Here is a 22,326-nt window from a genome sequence, read left to right as displayed (position 1 = left end):
GGCCTGAACTCTGGACCTGGGCGCTGTCCCTCAGCTCTTCAGCTCAAGGCTAGCGCTCTACCTCTTGAGCCACAGCGCCACTTCTGGCTTTTTTCTTTTTTTGCTTATGTAGTGCTGAGGAATCAAACCCAGGGCCTCATGCATGCCAAGCACTCTGCCACTGAGCCACCTTCCCAGCCCCTTTTACTGCTTTTTTATTTAAGGCAATTGATATCTTATATTTTCCAAGACATTGTATTTGTATCAAAATGAGCTTTAAATTCCAAAATCCCAAGCTGTCTCTCTCCTTTTTGGCCTAGAGCTGTATCACTTTGGTTTCCAGATTTATGTTATTTCTAGGTAGGCACTCTGCTGCTTGAACCATGCCTCCCACCCAAGTTTCTTTAGCTACCCTTTCCCCCTTGTCTTTTCTTTCCTCCAGCAGGTGAGCAGTACATTAAAATTGAGAGGGAATCCCACTGACAATTATATTATTTTTAATTCTCTATACATTTTGGTTCAGCATTTCCTGGAAAAAGAAGATATTGAAATCCAAGATTCTGGATGATAAGAATTTTGTAATTGATCAATTGTAGTTCACCTAGATCTTTGTAAAATTGTTGGGAACTTTTTTCTTTTAGTCAAGGTCTTACTATATATATAGCTTAGACTAGTCTTGAACTCATGATCCTTCTGCCTTGGCCTCCTGAGAGTTGAGAGCTGCTGTGGCTGCTGCTGCTTCTGCTTCTGCTCTGCTGCTGCTGCTTCTTCTGCTTCTTCTGCTTCTTCTGCTTCTTCTGCTTCTTCTTCTTCTTCTTCTTCTTCTTCTTCTTCTTCTTCTTCTTCTTCTTCTTCTTCTTCTTCTCCTCCTCCTCCTCCTCCTCCTCCTCCTCCTCCTCCTCCTCCTCCTCCTCCTCCTCCTCCTCTTCCTCCTTCTCCTTCTCCTCTTCCTCCTCCCCTCCTCCTTTTTCTCCTTCTTCTCTTTCTCCTCCTCCTCCTCCCCTCTCCTCCTCCTCCTCTTCCTCTTCCTCTCTCACTTCTTCCTCTTCTTCTTCCTCCTCTTCCTCCTCCTCCTCCTCTTCCTCCAATCCTCCTCCTTCTTCTGATTCAACTGACTGCAAATATAATGAAAACTTTGGGCCTGGGCATAGGGAAAATCACTTACAGAGATGGGTAGAATCTGGATGCCAATTTTGTTTTTGTTGTTGTTGGTCATGGGGCTTGAACTCTGGGCTTGGGTGCTGTCCCTACTCTCTTCAGCTCAAGGTTAGTACTCTACCACTTGAGCCACAGCGCCACTTCTGGTTTTCTGGTGGTTTATTGGAGATAAGCATCTCATGGACTTTTCTTCCCCAGGCTGGCTTTGAACTGTGATCCTCAGATCTCAGCCTCCTGAGTAGCTAGGATTGCAGGTGTGAGCCACAGGTGCCTGGCTTGCCAAATATTTTATAACCAGTTGCTACTTCCTTTGTCTTCTAATTGTTCTTTGGAAACCATAATAAAGCAGGAAGTGAATGTTTTTAGTGTGAAAGAGCCTTTAAAAAAAAAATCATATCCAGCTAAAGATAAGTGGAGATGGGGCTAGGAGGATATTATGGGGAGAAATGATTCAGATGATTTTGATTTCCTGCTCATATGACTACATAAAGGTCTAATGTCAATTCTAATTATTAGTGAATTTACATTGGAGTTTCCTTCTAACTGACAATTATGAGTGAGTAGAAGATAAGGGATACATTAACTTGAAGGTTCATTTATAAAAGTTACCTTTAATGTACTTTCTAGCCTTTCCATCTCACATTGTACTTGTACTCTTTTGCAGTTGTTTACTCATACATCCACTTTGAGTGGAGGAAGGAATGTCTCATGCTTGCTGTATAGGAAGGTGACTTTTTGGAAGGAAGTAGTTAGGACCAAGAGCATGACCAAAATAAGTACTTAGCAGTGCTGGTAAAAAGTATATTCGTGTAACAGAAAATACCATTCAGCTGCTGTGGTAGATACATTGAGGTAAGAATTGTAGACTGTCTGTTCCCTGAACACAGTTTTCTAGTTTAGGGTGATGCAGAGAGGATTGTGAATTGATGTAGGGAATGGACTGGTATGGATGACTTTCTACAGAACAGTGAAGCCATCTTTGCTCTAACAACAGTAGACTTCTGGGGTCTTCTAACAGTGGTTGATAAGGGGTATCCTGTTATTCTTTGCTCTTATAAACAATACTTTTCTCTTTCCTTGAAAGTCTCTAAGAGAGAGTATCTGGCAATGACTTGCTTGCTTCTTTTTCATGGCCTCAACAACATCTCCATTAAGGAAAAAATGGATGCCCCCCTTCTTTCAGATTTTTAAGTTGACAGTGGGGATAAGAGTAGACCAGTAGCTCAACAGCCAGGATCTGTGTGTATCAGTGAGAAGTTACTGTATATAGGAGAAGTTGGAATTAATCGTACTGAAAATGAAAAGTGCTGGCCCTTTCAGGGAGGAGTGACGGCTTTGAGAGGTCCCTGCAAGAGGCAAATTCAGTATTTGAAGAGTCACTGCATCTGGAACAAAAGGGAGACTGTGCTGCAGCTTTGGCTCTCTGTAACGAAGCTATCTGTAAGTAATTTCTAACTGCTATGGCTATGGCATTTTTTATTAACTTCGCAATAGCTCTAAATATTGTCACTCGGCCATGTAAAATAGTTTTTATATTTCTTCATGCTTACATTCCCAGCTAGAGGCCCTTTAGCTATCTTTGCCCTTCAGATTTTTAACTGTGCCTGGCATTGTTAGTGTGGCCTGTGGAGTTTTTACAGGACTAACATCATCAAGAATTCACAGATGAATGCTGTAGCCATGTTAACCCAAGATGTACTTAAACCTCAGAAATGAGGATCATTTGTTCTTAGTGTAGTCACTGAATATGAGTTAGAGCTTATGGTAGGAACACGGAATAAATTAGCTCTGACTTCCAGCAAGTAACTTTCCATTGCAACATTCGATTCTTTTTGTTTCTCCTCTGCCTTCCTGGTATGCAGCAACCATAATGTTACAGCAAGGGACTAAGGCTTAGAATTGATATCTGACTCTTAAATGTGACCCACAAGAAGCTGTGCTCTATAAAGACAGATGCAGGTTTGTATCTTATTTCTGCTGTTGGCCATCAGGAAGGGGGAGTTGGGAGCAAAGTGTGGAGACCAGAGTTCAACAGGTCAGTTGGAAAGGATAACAAGAGTGGCAACCTCTAAGCACTAGTTTATCTTCCTGATTTATTTTGGTTCTTTGTTTGTTTGTTTGTTTGTATTGTTTTCTTAAAATTTGAATTAACCTGTTTGGCCTCCATGGCTTCCATGAATGTTCCTTATAGCCAGAGCCAGCTGTGTGCCCTGGTCAGCATATGCATGGTCCATGCCTTGCATTCCTGTTGCATATTTTGAGTTTTATTGCAAATTTTGCTTGTTTTTGGTTCAGTTTTGTTCTTTTTATTTTTATTTTGTGTTCTGTTTCTGCTATATTTTCTTTTGCATTTTAGCTAAACTAAGACTTGCCCTGCATGGTGCAAGCTCTAGCACGCACAGCAGAGCCTTAGTCGATAAGAAGTTGCAAATCTGTATTCGAAAAGCACGGAGCCTGCAGGATCGCATGCAGCAGCAACAGTCATCGCAGCAGCCGCCGCAGCCCTCAGCCTGCCTCCCATCACATGGGGGCGCCCTCCCTCAGCCAACAAGGTAGTGCTTGGGAACCCACATTAGTTTATGGACTCCAGGGGAGGAAGTGACCATGGATACTTCATAGCTAGAGCTCTCATTGTCTTGGCGACTACAGGGAAGAGAGAAGAGTCTACTGGAAAGATTTTTCTTCTCTCAGGTCAGATCTACAGTGAAAAGCTCATTGCTCTGGTGGTCCTATCCATGTGTCCAAATAGCCTTGGAGTGAGCTTATCTCCCTAGCTTACAATATAATTATTATGTTCTTAGACATGATGGTCTGGGCTGCCTTTCATCTTATAGTAGCAAGCCTAAAATTTATTTTGGGAGTTCAGTGTTTCCCATATCCAATGGAAATAGGGTAAATAGTCTTCCTTCCTCTGATAAGACCATAGAAAGAAGACATAAAAATTTTCTTTGTTAGCTTCTCTAAGGTCAAGATTAGAAAAACGTTCCAGTAGTCATTGTTGTAGTTCTTACAGTCTTAGCCTTTAACTTGGCTCCTACTTAAATGAATTTAAGCAAAAAGTAACCTTAATTATTAATCATTCTGAGCAGTTTTCAAAATAGAAGTATAATAAAGTGAGCTCTTTTTTGTTGTTGTTTTTCCCTTGGTGGGACTGGGATTGGAACGTAGGGCTTTGTACATGCTAGGCACGCATTTTACCAGTGGTCTACATCCGAAGTGTGCTAATGTTTTATGATCTATCTAGGTTCAAGTCTAAGCTAAGCTTTTATATCTTTTATTTCATTCTCTCAATAATCTTATGAAATACTGATAATTATGTAGAATACTTACAAATAGGGGAGGTTGAATTCAGAGGAGAGAAATAAAGTATTCAAGATCATGTAGCTGATAAGTGGTACATGGTATAGAATTCAAATCCAGATCTGTTTAGACTGTTTTAGCATCATATTTGCTCTCAAAGGAGTTTGGAGTCTAGAGCATTTCAAATTTTGAATTTTTAGATTAGGGATCTGAAATAATAGTTTCTTAAGTTTTGGAGGGCAAAATCTTGATTTTCTACTAGGAGACACATGGGTTAAGCATCTGATTTGATTATCCAAAATTTGTAAAGTTGAAGATTTAAGTACTTGTAATATTGCATTTTATTATACATACATAACAATTATTAATGTGTAGTTAATCTCTATTCTTCTAAACATTAAGAGTCATAGAATAGTACTTTAAGGAAATATCTGAGTGACAAATACAATGAAACCTGGATTACAAATGCATATTCAAGAGAGTAGATCTCTCTAATACCATGAACCCAAACCATCCTATATTTTGTAATTGTATACTCTTGGTTCCTTTGTCTCAACTACCTCATAGGATCCTCGGTAGGACTTTCTTCCTTATATAGCAACCTGGATTTTTGCTGTTTGGTATGAGTGATTTTCAAGCTCTGCTTATCCTCCATATCATCTGCATGTGAGAATAGTGTTTCTGTTTTTTAACTTGCAATTAGAATATGATTAGAATGGAACTTCATAAATAGTTAAAAAATGTATAGGCAAGGGTACTATTTAATATTACCATATGCAGCTTTAGTGAAAGCATTTAATAGCTGTGTAGTATTGCCTTTTCATCTGAGGGTGAGTGGACCATATGTCTGGGTATGTGTTTGAACCTCTGAACTATTAACTTTTTTGTGCTTATCTTTTCATTTATTCTCATTATCCTCTCTGTTAATAGTTAGAAATAGGAATTGAATTAGTAGTTCATTTTAAAAACAGCTTATGACTGGTTTTCTCTATTTCTTTCAGTGAACAACCTGTCTCGCTCCAAGTATTGTTAAGACAGGAGGCCCAACTAGAACCCTGCACAGATACAGAGTTTGGGGCCAGTTCTTCTTTCTTTCACTCACCTGCTTCTTGCCATGTGTCACATTCATCACTATTCCCAGAATCATCTGCCCCATCTGCCCCAGAGCACAACTCCTCCAGTAGATCTTCCTCAAAGCTTCTGACTTCAGTTGAGGCGGATGGCATTGATGCTTCTGCACTCCAAAGGCAAAGTTTACCTAAAAAAACAGGGAAGACTGAGAAGACTTCCCATCATGAATTGGATGGCCTTGTGGGTAAGCTGCAAGGCTGCAGGGAGGACAACATTAACTGTAACAGGTTTTGTCCACAACAAGGACAGGGCATTGCTCAAGAACAGCTGTTCCAAGAAGAGAAGGATTCTACTGACCCTTTCCAGGTGATGCCTTGGTCACATCCAACAGGAAGAGTCACCTCGGAGACAGGAAATGCACATAGCTTAGGCTATACTCCTTCAGGTTCATCAGCTCAGCCCAGCATTCCCCTTCATATGGCCTGTCATCCTGTAATGTCTGCTGCTTCTTCATCTGTGCTTTATTCTCCTGATCCTGTGCGGAAAACTAACCAATGCCTCCAAATTCCATTGATTTCAAAAGTAGTTGAAAGTAATGAAGAGGCCTATCGGCCAGAGTTTCCCAGCACAAAAGGACTTGTCCGCTCTCTGGCAGAACAGTTCCAGAAGATGCAGAGTGCCTCCACAAGGGATGCTACAGGTTCCCAGAATCAAAGTTTGCCAAGTAGTCTAAGGAAGAACAGTTCCCCTTCTGACTTGAAGCCTTCTTTCCAACAAGGTCAAGGAAAAGGCCACTGTCCTTGGGTAAAACAAAAGCTCTCTCTGGATACTAGGGACAGACTTGCTTCTTGGGAAGAGCCTGCTGACCATACTTCTCTTGCCATGGACACTGGGCTGCCTAATGGTGAAAGCTCTAGGGGAGGACAGCCCAGGTTGGCAGAACTAGCTATACACCAAGGGAAGCTATCTCAAATGAGAGATGTTAGGCCTAAGGAGCTTGATAGCAGTATCAGCTCAGGGACTTGTTTGCCTTTGGATTCCTGGGTAAATGTTACCAGGCTCTGTGATTCTCAGCTTAAACATGGGTTCCCTGGCCCAGGAGCAAAGTCCTCCCCCCATGACTCCCATACCTGTGTAACTTATCCAGAGAGAAATCACATCCTTCTGCATCCACATTGGAACCAAGATACAGAGCGGGAGACATCAGAATTGGAGTCTCTCTACCAGGCCAGTCTACAGGCTTCTCAAGCTGGAAGTTCTGGATGGGAGCAGCAGGATGTAACTTGGCATCCACTTTGCCAAACAGGTAAAGATGCAGTGAAGGGTAGAGGAGAGTAAGAATTTCTGAAAAAATGCTGAAAGAGGGTTGGTGTTCTAAACAGATAGTATCCCTAGCTTAGTGAACAGTAATTATAACTTCTGACTTTACTTGTAAAATCTGGACATACCTTTTAGCCAGAGTGGTGTTGGAGGCAGAATTAGCACTCACAGATGAATTCCTTCCTCATAAAGAAAGAAGACTACTCGAAGCCCTGGGTTCGATTCCTCAGTACCACATAAACAGAAAAAGCCAGAAGTAGCACTGTGTTAGCCTTGACAGTGCCCAGGGACAATGCCCAGGCCCTGAGTTCAAGCCCTAGGACTGGCATAAAAATAAATTAAATAAATAAATAAAGTGTACAACATAGTTTTTAATATACTAGAGTTGTCATTCTATCACTGTAGTTTTATTTTCTAATTGTTAGTCACCTTTAGACCCCCCCTTCCATATTTTGTTGTACAGTGGTTTAAACTCAAGGCCTTTCTCTTAAGTTCTTTACTTTTAACCCCAGCTCACCATAGTGTCAAAGTGTGTTTAATCATCCCAAAAGGATGATTATAACTTATACCTAATAGCAGTCATACACCTCATATCTTTGATTCCTCTTCTTAACCTCTGAATCCACAAATCTATTTGTCTACTCAGGACATTATATCTCAATGAAATTATAAAGTAGGTGGTCTTTTGTGATTAGATTCATTTTGACATGATTATATAAGCTCCATATAAATCTATCTATCTATCTATCCAGATAGATAGATAGATAGATAGATATTCTGAATTTTGTAGTACTTCCAAGCCAGGTAGATATCACCTTACAGATGTTTACTTAAAAATACACAGCAACTCTGTTACGAAACATTTCAAATAAAAGTATAGAGTTAAAGTAAGTGCTTTAGTAAACTTCCAGGTACTTATCACCAGCTTCTGTGGTGGTGATTTTTTATTTAGCTGTAGCATCTCACTCTCCTTTTCTCACTAGTTTATTTAAAAGCACATATTATTGGGCTGGGAAGGTGGCTTAGTGGTAGAGTCTTACCTCGCATGCATGAGGCCCTAGTTGCATTCCTCAGCATCACATAAGCAGAAAAAGCCGGAAGTGTCACTGTGGCTCAAGTGGTAGAGCGCTAGCCTTGAGCTGAAGAGCTGGGGGACAGCACCCAGGCCTAGAGTTCAGGCCCCATGATTGCCCCCCTCCAAAAAAAGCACATATTAGATATATATTTTTCCACTCATAAATAATTTTGAATGCATCCCTCAAAAGTAATGACTTTGTGTGTAAGAGAGAGAGAGAGAAAATAAGAGAGAAAAAGAAAGGAAGGTGGGAGGGAAAATACTGTGCTGAAAAGTACTACCTGTCAGATCCTGGAGCTCATGTTCTTGTTATATCAAATGAGGTTTGATATATGATGATTGTGGTTACTCTAATTCTGAACTAGACTGGAAATAATGGTGTCCTTTGTTGCCACAGAAAATCTCTATGTAAGATAATGTTCTTTCTATACATTACAAATTTCATACCAACCTCTGTTTACAAAAATGAAATGTGACAGGATGGAGATATTCATCTGTTTTTTCATGAAGTTCTTGATTATTACAAAATTCTTTAAGGGTTGTGACCCTTTTGCACTATTTGAATTCATCCATACTCTGAAAATTATTGTTTCTAAATAATATGCTAGGAACACATTTCCCCATTGGGTTCAGGGAAGAATATTTGTTACTTAGGTGCAATGTGAGCTTCTGAATCTGTGCTTCCAGTCTCAGATTTGTGGTCCCCAAAAGAGATGATTTCAGTTTGTACTTATGTTTTCTTCCTGTACAGATGGCATGGGGAGGAGACTGCACTCAGCACCTGGTCTTGATCTGTCAAAGACCCCAACAGCAGAAATGGAGCACATTTTCCATGAAGTGAGCCCAGTGTCTGCATCACAGGCAGCAGCTTTAAATGCTAAGGTGCTGGACCTGGGTGGTATGCTAGAAAAGCAAATTTGCTAAGAAATGAGTGGTGGTTGATGTAAGGCAAAGGCATAGTCATGTGGGGCTATCTGAAGAGTACATGGTCATTCTCTTTTTGAGTAAAAGGAGATAGCCACAGTCACTACATTTCAATAATATCTAATTTAGGTGTTTAATAGTCTACCGTATTCAATTGTCTGCCGTATCTCTGAGGAAAGAGCCTGTGAGAAAACCACAGGTCTGATATTATGTGTCTGCCTGTGTGTCTGTGTTTGAAGGCTACAGCTTGCCAAGGCCTTGGCAGGGAATATGGTGAGGATGAACAGTACAGTGCAGAGAACTTTCGCCGCATCTCACGCAGTCTCAGTGCCACCGTTGTCTCAGAGAGGGAGGAGGTTCCAGTCACTTGCCAGAGTTTTGTAAGTAGCACCAGGGTTCATCTATTCAGAGTACCTTCCTCTCTGCTAGTAAAAATACAGCATAGGTAAAAAGTAAGTAGAAACTGAAGGTTTGTGGAAAGCCATATGCATTTAGCAAGAATTAGGACACATCTTCAGAATTTTATTTACACTTGTATGGAGCTCAGAGGATACCCCTTTCCTAGACAGATGGGGGAGTTTTAGAGATCCCTAGGATGAAAGTTATTGTGTAGGTTTTTATCATAATGAGAATACCTGGCAGGGTGCTGCTGGCTCACACCTGTAATCCTAGCTACTCAAGAAGCTGAGATCTGAGGATCATGGTTCAAAGCCAGCCTAGGCAGGAAAGTCCGTGAAACTCTAATATCCAATAAACCACTAAGAAAACTGGAAGTGGTGCTGTGGCTCAAGTGGTCACTAGCCTTGAGCTGAAGAACTGAGGGACAGTGCCCAGGCCCAGAGTTCAAGCCCCACGACTGACAAACAACAACAACAACAAAACAACATAATGATCATACTTGAGAAAACAAGGAAAAATGCTTATTTTGGCTCATGGTTTCAGAGGTTTCTGTTCATATCGCTGGCTATATTGCTTTGGCTTGAACAATGGAAAACATTAGGGCATAGGGGATGTGATGGACAGAGCTTCATGGCAACTGGGAGGTAGACAGTGATAGGAAGGGGCCAGGGCCAGATATATTCTTGAAAGGCAAACTTCATGTGAACATGATTTTTTCCAATGAGGCTTCACTTCCTAGTAGTTTATTTGATGAATTAATGAATGTATTAATTCATTGACAAAGTTAGCACTTTTGATGTAATCACCTCTTAATGGTTGGAAGCACCAGCTTGGGACCAAACCTTCAATATATGAGGCTTTATGGACATTTCATATCCAAACCATAGCAGTAGTAATGGGAGCCTTGGGAGGAATTTGAATACCAAAGGCTCTGATTTGGTCAGAACCCATGGTACTTAACAAAGGAAGAAAGAGGGCTGGGAAGGTGGCTCAGTGGTAGAGCGCTTGCCTTGCATGCTCAAGGCCCTGGATTCGATTCCTCAGCACCACATAAGCAAAAAGAAAAAGCCGGAAGTGGCGCTGTGGCTCAAGTGGTAGAGCGCTAGCCTTGAGCTGAAGAGCTGAGGGACAGCGCCCAGGCCCAGGGTTCAGGCCCCACAACCGGACCCAAAAAAAAAAAAAAAAGGAAGAAAGAAAAAAATAGCATAGATTATTGTTTCACCTTTCCCTCTCTACCTACTATGTGATTGAGTGGGTCCCAGTATTATTTTCATAAGAAAATAATTTAAAATCTTCCTCCTTGAGAGTACTCATAGGGTAATAATGCAATAATCTATAATTGGAAGAACGAAAAGTAAAACCAATGCCAGTAGAGAAAATATACATCAGTAGACTCAAATATTATCATTGGCTAGGTTTGCAGGTAATACATCTTTTAACAATTTCAAGTTGTTTTCCTTTCAGTATTAGTCAGAATGCAAAGCACCAGTACATTGAAATTTGTCCACTAGGTCAGTTCAATGAAACATAAAAAATATATTTAGTAGCTTTGTAAGAAGAGAGACCTGAGCTACCACACATGTTGTGTCTTGCCATATTATGAGGGATCAAGCATGTACTTACCAGATTCTGAGCAGATATGAGTGCATCTCAGCCATCAGAAATCCAGCCTTTGAGTTCCTTAAGGCAATGGAAGTGTCTTCAGTTTTATAGTGATGCCTATTTTCAAGGTTGACTCATCCATTCTTTCCAAATTGAACTGGACTGTTTGAACAAAGCTGGATTACAAAAGTTCATTTTAGCTCTTTCCCACATTTTTTCATGTAAAATTGATGTTCAATATTTGTTGAACGAAAAAATTTACAAACAAGGTTTTGTTTTTTTAATTAATTTGTGCCAGTCCTGGGGCTTGAACCTCAGCACTTTCCCTGAATTTTTATGCTCAAGGCTAGCACTCTACCACTTGAACCACAGCTCTACTCCCAGCCTTTTGGTAGTCAATTGGAGATTATAGTCTTACAGACTTTGTTGCCCATGCTGGCTTCGAACAATGATCCTCTGGTCTTAGCCTCCTGAGTAGCTAGAATTACAGGCTTGAGCCATTGCACCTGGCATGTTGCTTTTTTTTTTTTTTTGTAATGCTGAGAATTAAACTTTGCACATGCTTGGCAAATGCTCTACCATTGAACTGCATCCCCATCCTCCTTATAGCAGGTTTAAAGCCAGGTGCTAGTAGCTTATGCTTCTAGTACTAGCTACTCAGGAGGCTGTGACATAAAAGATCACAGTTCAAAGATAGCCTAAGTAGAAAAGACCTCATAAATTCCATCTCTAATTAACTAGCATGCCAGAGGTATGGCTCAAGTGATATGGTGCCAGCAATGAGTGAGTAAGCCAAGTGAGCATGTGAGGCCTTGAGTTCAAGCTATAGTACGAGCAAAACAAAACAGGAAAAAAAAGTTTTTAAATACATGGTACAATTTGGAAGGTGCAGAAAGAGAGACAGTGAAAATTGTGTCTCTGTCCTACTAGCCCTTCAGATCTAGTTTCCCTCCCATGAAGCACTCATTTTTCTACATTTATTATTCATAAGGTTCTAAAAGGAATATCTGCCATTTTCTTTGGAAAAGATAGTCTTTCTTGACTAGCATTTTTTTCATATATTTTCTATGCATTTAATATAAAGTGTTCATTTACCTGGGTTCTTTTTGGAAAAGATAGTCTTTTCTGACTAGTATTTTTTTCATATATTTTCAAAACATTTAGTATAAAGTTAGTTTTCCTAGGAGAGTTGGCTTCCTTCTGAGTTCTTATCATGCATTTATTCACTAATTCTTTTTATGAATTAATTCCTTTCAACAAATGCTTATTGAGCTTATGTTCTTGATACTGTACCAGGTGCTGGGGATACCTGGGTAAGTGAATTAGATACAGTTTCTGCTTTTATGTAGCTTATAGTATACCATAGGGTACAGATAAATGTGTAATTTAACATATGATAAGGATGTATTAGTATAGGAATATTAGAAGAGCTGTCTAAATAGAAATCTTATGAAAAAAAAAACATGGAAAAAAACAAACAAAAAAAGAAGAAAATGATACATAAGGGCTGGAGGCTCCATGGTAGAGTACCAATCTAGTAACAAGCACAATCTACTTAATAAGCACAAACCCTGAGTTTATAATAGAGATATCAGGCTTGAGGTTTTAGATATGGCTTTCTGGAGGAGGCAAAAATGAATGTAGCAGGTAAAGAGATCTGAGCAAATATTAACTGAATTGAAAGAGGTTCATTGGTGACTAGGGAATAGGGCTCAAGTGGATTCTCTGAGTTGAATCCCTAGTATCACACACACACACACACACACACACACACACACACACACACACACACACTTGTTATGGCAGGATTAGAGTCTGGTTGAGGTGAGATGATGGAGAATGTTGACAAATGCTATAGGAAATAATACAAATTAAGGGTCAGATCATAGTCCACAGAAGGCTCTGTAGGTCATGGTAAAGAGTTAGGAGGTTAGAGAGAAATAAACATTGGAGAGTCAATTAGAAAGTAAATATAAACGAGACTTGATATCAGTCTGCTTGAATATGGGAAAAGGAGTCAAGAATAATAAGTTTCATGGGTTGAAAATTATGTTTGGTGGGAGTGGTGTTTTATATTCAATTCTGAATGGAAATAACTGATGGGTATGAGACATATGGGCTACAAATTGAGAATGGAAACCCTAGCCACTGAAGAGGAAAAGAATATTGCAGAGAGAACAGTCAGGACAAACCTTTGAAGAAGATTAGCATTAAGGTAGATCTTCTGAAGAACCCCAAAAAGGCACAGATAAAAAAAGACAAGACAAGCTGGGCGCTGGTGGCTCATGCCTGTAATCCTAGCTACTCAGAGGCTGAGGTCTGAGGATTGCCTGGGCAGGAAAGTCTGTGAGACTCTTAACTCCAATTAATCACCAGAACCAGAATTGGTACTGTGGCTCACGTGGTAGAGTGCTAGCTGAAGAGCTGAGGGACAGCACCCAGGTCCAGAGTTCAAGTCCCACAACCACCACCACCAACAACAAAAAAGACAAGATGGGCTGGGAAGGTGGCTCAGTGGTAGAGTGCTTGCCTTGCATGCATGAGGCCCTGGGTTCGACTCTTTAGAACCACATGAGCAGAAAAAGCTGGAAATGGCACTGTGGCTCAAGTAGTAGAGTGCTAGCCTTGAGCTGAAAAGCTGAGGGATAGCGCCCAGGCCCAGAGTTCAGGCCCCATGACTGACTCACAAGAAAAATAAAATAGAGACAAGAGAGCTCAAATGGAAACCAGAGAAGTAAGATATCCTAGTAGAAATATTTTTCTTCTTGAAACACTCTTCCTTGATATCCATAATAGTTATTATGATCATATGCTGGTGAAAAAAAACAAATTCTGCTATTGAATAGCTTTTAGTGTGTTAAAGGAAATTAAATATATTGGCATAGAAACTGTGTATTATTTACCAAAAGTATGCACTGTTCCAGGCACTGTTCAAGGTGCTAGAGATTCTGAAATGAAATGTATTCTAATGGGGGAGAAAGAAGGCAAACATGATACAACCCAGAGATAAGTATGATAAAGAAGAATAAAGTAACTCAAGAGAACTAGGACTACAAAGCAATAGTGGCTTTACTCAGAACTATTTTTGAGAGAACAGTGAAGGACATGAACTCTGATGAAGTAACATTTGATCAGAAGCTTCACTTTAATGAATGTTTAAGCAGTGGGAGAACATTGCTAGTGACACGTGAAAGGGGTATTTCTGGGTCTTTACCACAAAATAAGTAACACAGCATAAAAGCAGGGCATACATAACAATGCAAATTTTGACATGCAAAAGCATTTCTGGGGAATATAGTAGTGGTAGTACAGAAGATGGAGATTCCGTATTTCATTACTCAAGTCAGTATAGATTTTTTTCTCAATTTTTTAGTTTTTCTTAATATTTTCTCTTTCTCCTTTAAATTTATTTATTTATTTATGTATTTATTTATTTATTTATTGCAGTGATTGAACCTGGAGCATGATTCATGCTAGGCAAGTGATCTAGCACTGAGCTATATCCCTTAGTTTTAAATTTGTTTCAATCTAATTCTGCCTGTTAGCATTAAATAATTTTCTGGTTGGGCTGGGTGCTTGTGGATCATGCTTATAGTCCTAGTTACTGAGGAGCCTGAGATCTGAGGATTGCAGTTCAAAGCCAGTCCAGTTAGGAAAGTCCGTGAGACCTTTATCTCCAATTAATCACCAGAAAAGTGGAAGTAGCACAGTGGATCAAAGTGGTAGAGCACTAGCTTTGAGCAAAAAGAGCTCAGGGACAGTGCCCAGGCCCCAAGTTCAAGTTCCATCACTGACAAAAAAAGAAAAAAAGAGAATTTACTGGTTGGAAAAAAAAATTTACTGGTTATGCAGACATACACACATATAACACAGACAAACACACAGAGACATGAAGATAACATAATAAAACCACCAAACTATTTCAAAAAGTGGGGAGGAGGGGCTGGGAAGGTAGAGCCTTGCATGCATGAGGCCCTGGGTTTAATTCCTCAGCACCACATAAGCAAAAAGAAAAAAGCCGGAAGTGGCGCTGTAGCTCAAGAGGCAGAGAGCTAGCCTTGAGCTGAAGAGCTGAGGGACAGCGCCCAGGCCCAGAGTTCAGGCCCCAGGACTGGACCAAAAAAAAAAAAGTGGGGAGGAGGGAAGAAATGAGAATATGGTGGAAGTGTTAAATCTGTGCACATATGTGAAATATCACAGTGAAACCCCCTCATACTACAAATATATGCTGATTTTTAAAAAATAACTTCAAAAATAAAGAAAGAATTTACTATAAAGATCTGAATGGATGGAAGTGGCGCTGTAGCTCAAGTGGTAGAGTGCTCGCCTTGAGCTGAAGAGCTGAGGGACAGCGCTCAGGCCCAGAGTTCAAGCCCCACGACCGACAAAAAAAAAAAAAAAAGATCTGAATGGAGCCAGGCAACAGTGGCTCAATGCTACTTAGGAGGTAGAAATCAGAAAGATTGCCATTCCATACCAAACAAAAAGTTCGGGAGATCCTATCTTAATCAATAAAGAATGGTGGTTCATATTTACCGTAACAGGTAAGAGACTGAGATCAGACTGAGGATTATGGTTTCAAGCCAGTCACACAAAAAAGTTAACAAAACCACCTCAACAGAAAAAAGCTGGGTGTGGTGGTGCATACTTGTCATACCAGCTATGGTAAGAAGTTTAAATTTGAGATCACAGGCTATGCTTGCTTAGGCTAAAAGTGAGAGCTTATTTCAAATACTACCTCAGGTTAAAAGTGAGACTCTATCTCAAAAATAACCAGAGTTTCCAAGTGTACTGGTGGCTCATACCTGTAATCTTAGCTAATCAGGAAGTTGAGATCTGAGGATTGAGGTATGAAGCTAGCCCGGGTTAGAAAGTCTGTGAGACTCTTTTCTCAAAAACAAAAACAAAAACAGCCAGGCGTTGGTGGCTCATACATGTAATCCTAGCTACTCAGGAGGCTGAGATCTGAGGATCATGGTTCCAAGCCAGCAACAGGAAAGTCCGTGAGACTCTTATTTCCAATAAACCACAGAAAATGGGAAGTGGCGCTGTGGTTCAAGCACTAGAGGGCTGGCCTTGAACTGAAGAGCTGAGGGATAGCGCCCAAGCCCAGAGTTCAAGCCCCACGACTGACAAACAAAAACAAAAAAGCGAACCAGGGCTGGGAAGGTGGCTCAGTGGTAGAGCGCTTGCCTTGTATGCATGAAGCCCTGGGTTCAACTACTCAGCACCACATAAGCAAAAAGAAAAGAAGTCGGAAGAGGCGCTGTGGCTCAAGTGGTAGAGTGCTAGCCTTGAGCTGAAGAGCTGAGGGGCAGCACCCAGGCCCAGAGTTCAGGCCCCGTGACCGGTCCCTCCCAAAAAAAAGCAAGCCAGAAGTGGAGTGTGGCTGAAGTGGTAGAGCACTAGCCTTAAGCAAAAAGAACAGTGCACAAGGCCCTTAGTTCAAGTGCCAGGACCAGCACCAAAAATAAATAACCAGAGTTTAAAAGGAGTGGAGTTGTGGCTTAAGTAGTAAAACACTGGCCTAGAAAATGTGAAACCCTCCTTAGTACCCAAAATACCAGAGAGAGAGAGAGAGAAAATGAGAGACAGAGACACACACACACACACACACACACACACACACACACACACACACACACACACACACACACACACACACACACACACACACACACACACACACACACACACACACACACACACACACACACACACACACACACACACACACACACACACACACAAAAAGAACTTCAGGGATCTGATGAAAGTGGTGACCTAATATTTCGAATTTCCTTAAAGGATTGACAGAGTGCCTGAGTAAATTGGATCCCTCTCTAGAGTAAGCCATGCTTGTGCTCTGCTTCCCTTCATCTCCCTCTGCTCGCCTCACTGTGTTTACCCAACCACATCCTGCTGTGTTAATCCTCATCTTTATGGTTTTTGTCTTGTCTCATTATAAGGATTCATCACACGTGCGGAAAAAGCCTTTGGAAACCGAGCACCGTTGTTCCAGCTCCTCTTCCCTCCCTGTCATCCATGACCCTCCCATATTTCTCCTTGATTCCCAAGTCTACCCTTCCCAACCACAGTTCCTGTCCCCAGATGTCCTGATGCCCAGCGTGGCAGGGGAACCCTGTAGACCCCCAGGTAACTCCTCCCAATCTAATATTATAAGCCAGAATGTGGTACCTTTACAGGGAACTTTAAGGGTTAAATCTGTATATCTGTTGAAAGGGCAGGGTGTCCCAAGAGGGAGTGGTGTAAGGACATGAATTCTGCTTTAAAATCTAGTATTGATCTCAATGAGTTATGACTGAGTCATTTCTTAGGCACATGGTTTTTAGTCTGAGTTCTAAACTGGCACACCTAAGAATCTAGATACTGATAAGATTGAATTGTATCAGTATTGATAGAATAAGCTTTTTAATGACCAAGAGGAATTAATATCTAATCTTTGGGATCCTTCCAAACAAAAAGTGTTACATATATCAACTAATTTTCCCTCTTATTCGCTGAGTCTCAGCTGAAGGATGGTGTAGGACGACAAAAATAAATGGGAAACTGATAAGATATTCTACCTAGAGAACCCATGTCATGGGTATAGACCGAGATGATCATGAGGATGATGGGCAGCATCATTGACTTTCATTGACCCACCCCAGTAAAATACTCTCCTTTTCCTCCTCATGGTCTGAATCTGCAGCTTAATGCTATAGTTCTCAATAGGGGGAAAAGAAAGTACTACAGATACCTAATGAGTAGAGGCCAAGGGAACTGGTAAATATCATAGGGTAGACTCTTGCTTCCCAACAAAGAACTATCAGTCCATATCACTAGTGCCAAGTAAATATACAGAGACATTCTACATTGTGTATATAGGAGGAATGTTAGGAACAAAGCAGGTATCTCAGACACTGAACAAGAATTTAAACAGGCAACTAGAATGAAGGGTAATTGCTGTAGTAGAGTCATCATCATCACAGAAATGTATTTGTTATGTTAAGGAACACGTGTGTGTGTGTGTGTGTGTGTGTGTGTGTGTGTGTGTGTGTGTGTGTGTGTGTGTGTGTGTGTGTGTGTGTGTGTGTGTGTGTGTGTGTGTGTGTGTGTGTGTTTACAGTGGATAAATATGCATGTAAGAGACTATTTCACTGGCCTAAGCTGGAGATGAGACTTGATTTTGATTACATTAATCATTTTTAAAATAAAGTGAAAAGCAAAAGTAGGTTCTTTCTTTCTCTCATGTGTATGCTTTTGAAGGATTGAAGTTGGGTGATACTACCAGGAATGATCATCTGGAAAGAAAGATTATTTTCTTTAGATGTTCAGTCTTTAAGTTTCTTTTTTCTTCATAGGAGCATCAAGGAGTATCCAACAGTTTCTGGCTATGTGTGACGGGGGTGAAACTTCCCAAGGGGTCAAGTACACAGGAAGGACTTTGAACTACCGGAGTCTCCCTCATCGTTCCAGAACTGATGCCTTCCGGGAACCCTGGTCAGAGACCCACCAGCACTTTGGAGCCAGACACCTAACTACTCCAGGATGCAAACCTCAGCTTACCCACACTATCACATTACCAGAAAGAAGTCAGGGTCTTCAGGTTCCTCATGCTCAGGCTGGAGGGGATCTTTTCCATTCACCCTCTCATCCACCCACTGTTCACCCTATGTCCCTATCATCCCTAAGGTCAGCTTGGAATTCGGGTCCTATTCCAGGGTCCCGAACACCTGGTCCTCGAAGAGTAGATATACCCCCAGATGATGACTGGAGGCAATGCAGTTATACTTCCCAATCTAGGAACAGGAGGGCAGAGGAAGAAAGGTTGTTGTGTGTTCTATCAGAGGTTCTTGGAAGAGAGCAGAACAAAACTAGAATCCTGCAGCATAGCAGGTGGTAAGGGTCATCCCTTTTGTTTCCTGGCAACTGGCAGAGTTGCTTACCCTGCATCTCTGCCATAGTTTTGCTGTTCTCATCTCAACACAGAATTGGCAGTTTCTCCCTGGGGCACTAGTTACCTCTAAAGAGATCTGGTTCTTTAAATAAGAGGGAATATTTGAAATTCCAACTTTAATTCCCCTACTAAAATGAAGCAGCTGCTGTTTTGCATTTGAGCCACATTAAGGCTGAATCCATTATATTATTCCCGATACTAGTCACTAGTGACCTCAGGTCAATTCTGGATAGTAATGCCCCCACCTCTACCTAACGTCCATTTTCTGGTCTCTACTATCTTCCCAACTTACACACTTTTTTTTTTTTAATCTGCTTAACCCTATTATCTGACCCTCTGTATTCCCCATTTCCCATCCTCAAAGGTACATGTAGCCTTGTGATCATGGTCATCACCATGACCGCATCATTCAGGGCAGCCCATCTGCCCAGGTGTTATGGCCTGCCAGTCTTCCCTGTGCCCCAGACCATAGGCCTAGAATATGGAACTGCCAATATAACACTTGCCCTTCTGAACAGATATAGTCTGGCACATTAACATATCCTTTTGTCTTCAGCAGCAGAACCATTACTGCCACTTGCTCATTCGCCATTGTAAATCCTCAGAGTCTGCTGAACTATTTTAGGGCAAAACATACTCTTTTTGTAAAGTATTTTTCATTAATAAATCTATATGACAGTTCTATTTAATCCCTTGTTGTTTTGTATGTTGGTGCTCTTTTGTACTGGGGTGGGAAGGCCTAGACATACATATGTAGGGATTGTTTTATTTAAAGGAGGCAAGAGGAGTTGAAGGATGTATGTTCAAGGTGGGAGTCATTGGGCCCTTGTTATTTCTGCTGCTAGCATGTTTGCTTTCCCTTTCCTGATAAAGGTACTCAATATACTACACATTCCATTCTTCCACTCCTAAGGGAGATTCTCTGGACAAACTACTCTGACAAACTCACTCCTGATCTCAGTACTATTGGTGTCCCCCTGCTATGTTACAGGTTTGTGATGTGCTCTATTCCCACAGTCCTCAAAAATAACTAAGGACTGATCATTGGAGATGAGGCTCAGGTGATAAAGCACCTTCCTAGCAAGGGCATGATCTGAGTTCAAAATTCATACTCCAGAGGAAAAGAGTGCTTTTGCAAAGAGGGCCCATTGAGCTTTCCCTTGTTATTACTCAGTCTCAGGAACTTTGAGACTAACACAAAAAAGGAGAAATTGCTAAGACTTTTGTTTTATTTACCTGATTATCACCATCTATTATGAACATATTCTAAGCACATTTTTTTTTTTTTTTTGTCGGTCGTGGAGCTTGAACTCTAGGCCTGGGCGCTGTCCCTCAGCTCTTCAGCTCAAGGCGAGCGCTCTACCACTTGAGCCACAGCGCCACTTCCTCTAAGCACATTTTATTCAGCAGGATGTCCAGGAATTTCACACACCATGCCATTTGATGTGAGATGCCACTTGCATCCTATACCCTAAAGATACATACATCTTCATAGATATGCTGGTCCCTGGCCAGATTTCTAATCATTGTTGATGGGGCAGTCTTGTTGTTCCTCAATCTCCCACCCCAAGAACATTGGTCATACTGTGTTTCTATAAAGGGAACTAAGTCACCTGAAGCTCAGATTCTGTGTATGCACACAAGGAACTAATTTCCTATTTATTCCTTTTCTGCTTTGGTACTACATTAGTGCTAGTACTTGGGCTTGAACTCCACGGCCTCATACTCTTGCTTAGTTTTGTTTTTTTTTTTTTTTGCCCAAGGCTGGTGCTCTACCATTTGAACATACACCTTCACTTCTGGCTTTTTGTTGGTTAATTGGAAATACGAGTTTCCCAGATTTGTCTGCCTGGACTGGCTTTGAACTGCAATCTTAGGATCTCAGCCTCCTAAGTATACCACCAGTGTCCGGCCCCTGCCTATTTCCCTGCAGCCTTCTGAATCTAAATCAAGAAAGAGGCCATTTCCTTTTTAGGTGAATCCTCTAAGATTCTGAATATATCTTGGGGTCATTCTTGGTGTGCTTCCTCTTACTGCCTTTTGATTCTCAACCCTTGGACCCTACACTGTTTCAGATGCATTTTGTGCCTTCTAATTCTAAATACAATTTGAAATTCCAAAAATGAGATTCAGAATTCTATTTCAAACTCCTCGTTTTTGTTTTTGTTTTTTTCTTTTTGGTTGTTGGGCTTGAACTCTGGGCCTGGGCACTGTCCCTCAGCTCTTCAGCTCAAGGCTAGAGCTCTTACCATTTAAGCCACAGCACCACTTCCATTTTTTTCTGCTTCTGTGGTGCTGAGGAATTGAACCCAGGGCCTCATGCATGCAAGGCAAGCACTCTACCACGGAGCCACCTTCCCAGCCCCTCAAACTCCATTTTGAATGATGTTTTTGCCTCTGTCTCCTGTCAATCTTGCAGTATTCAGGTCTGGTGATTAAATTGTTACTTTTTTTTTTTCTATTGGTTGGATGTTCTGAGGTTTGATTGTCTCTTTATTTTGCTGGGAATTCAGTGAGAGTGTTTTTCCTTGTACTTATTTATCACTGTAACTAGCTATGCAGTCTTGTTTCTACACATTAAGAATTTAAACCTGATCCCTTGGCCAGGTTCTGTTTCTCTACTAGCTTCAGTAATTTTGCCCGAGTCCCTGGAGTCTGCCCCGCCCCCGCCCCCGCACGCGCGGTGCATGCCGGTCTTCGCCCCACTGAAGGGAAAGAGGTCCGCCATGTTCCCCGGCGGCGCCGCCGCTTGGCTCTGGTAGCCGCCGCCCCCGCCCCCAACCCCGCCCGGCCCAGCGCCTAGCCGAGCCCCGGGCCCCAGCATGGCCGCCCCGGAGCCGGCTCGGGCCGCACCGCCCCCGCCCCCGCCCCCGCCGCCCCCTCCCGGGGCTGACCGCGTCGTCAAAGGTGAGAAGTGGACGAAGGCTCGGGGGCCTGGCGTGAGGAGCCGCGGTGAGGGCGGGCGGGAGCCCGGCCCCCGAGAACGGGCCTGGCCGGGCGCGCGGCCGAGTGACTGGCTGCCTCCCTCGGGGAGTGGCCCCTGGGCGGGCCCCTGCTGGGCTGGGCCGACTCCGCCGGGCTCCCGCTCGTCTTCAGGCCGGGGCGGGAGGGGGGGTTGGCTCGCTGGATTTTCTCGCCCAAGCTTCGCGGCTACTCGCTGTCGTGAGCCGGCTCTTTTCCTACCACTCGGCCTGTCAGAGCGGCGAGGGGGCGAGGGGGCCGCAGGCTGCTTCCGGCCCCGCGACAGCTGTGCTCTGGCTGGTCAGCGCGGACCTAAGGGCCCGAGACCTTCAGCCACGCCGCGCAGGGCGGGCGATGAGCCGTCAGAAATCGCCTGGGCTTTGGCTCACGCCTGCTCCCCAGTGACAGCCATCCGCCCTATGTGCGCCTCGCCCGCGCCGGCCACAGGGCTTCGCGCTGGGCCCTCAGGTGCCACCCCGCGCGGAAAATGGGGGAACCTTATGGGATTGGACCAGGGTGAAGGGTCCAGGACGGACCGAGAAGCCTAGATGTATACGTACAGAACAGGAGCTGCTGG

At 42.3% G+C, this 22,326-nt stretch overlaps 2 protein-coding genes and 1 long non-coding RNA gene across 15 annotated transcripts in view; 2 read left to right on the top strand and 1 right to left on the bottom strand.

Moving 5' to 3' along the window:
• Usp54 (ubiquitin specific peptidase 54) overlaps positions 1–19,477 on the top strand; it is a 125,675-nt gene extending 106,198 nt beyond the window's left edge. For 2 of the 6 annotated variants that reach the window (XM_070020564.1, XM_070020562.1), the window contains 7 exons: positions 2,458–2,577; positions 3,494–3,689; positions 5,439–6,814; positions 8,655–8,785; positions 9,067–9,207; positions 16,798–16,984; positions 18,193–19,477. In XM_070020564.1, the coding sequence (XP_069876665.1) occupies positions 2,458–2,577; positions 3,494–3,689; positions 5,439–6,814; positions 8,655–8,785; positions 9,067–9,207; positions 16,798–16,984; positions 18,193–18,734 (2,693 nt within the window). In that variant the 3' untranslated portion in view covers positions 18,735–19,477. Of the gene's footprint in view, positions 1–2,457; positions 2,578–3,493; positions 3,690–5,438; positions 6,815–8,654; positions 8,786–9,066; positions 9,208–16,797; positions 16,985–18,192 lie in introns of those variants that run through there. The other 4 variants (XM_070020565.1, XM_070020563.1, XM_070020566.1 and 1 more) reach the window with 4 other exon arrangements.
• Positions 9,180–21,745, bottom strand: LOC138825903 (uncharacterized). Its single transcript, XR_011371528.1, has 3 exons — positions 21,683–21,745; positions 10,850–10,990; positions 9,180–9,252 (listed from the first exon to the last, which is right to left on the bottom strand). It is a non-coding gene; the product is annotated as an uncharacterized lncRNA (long non-coding RNA).
• Positions 21,499–22,326, top strand: part of Ppp3cb (protein phosphatase 3 catalytic subunit beta) — a 58,402-nt gene continuing 57,574 nt past the window's right edge. For 2 of the 8 annotated variants that reach the window (XR_011371527.1, XM_070020573.1), the window contains exon 1: positions 21,500–21,695. Coding sequence is in view for 7 of the 8 variants with exons in the window: in XM_070020573.1 (XP_069876674.1) it covers positions 21,611–21,695 (85 nt within the window). In the remaining variant the exon portion in view is untranslated. Of the gene's footprint in view, positions 21,696–22,326 lie in introns of all 8 variants that reach the window. The other 6 variants (XM_070020575.1, XM_070020574.1, XM_070020571.1 and 3 more) reach the window with 4 other exon arrangements.

The sequence above is a fragment of the Dipodomys merriami genome, unplaced genomic scaffold (genome assembly GCF_024711535.1).
Source record: "Dipodomys merriami isolate MVZ:Mamm:240054 unplaced genomic scaffold, mDipMer1.0.p SCAF_14, whole genome shotgun sequence".
NCBI lineage: Eukaryota > Metazoa > Chordata > Mammalia > Rodentia > Heteromyidae > Dipodomys > Dipodomys merriami.
This window is presented reverse-complemented; position numbering and strand designations above follow the sequence as displayed.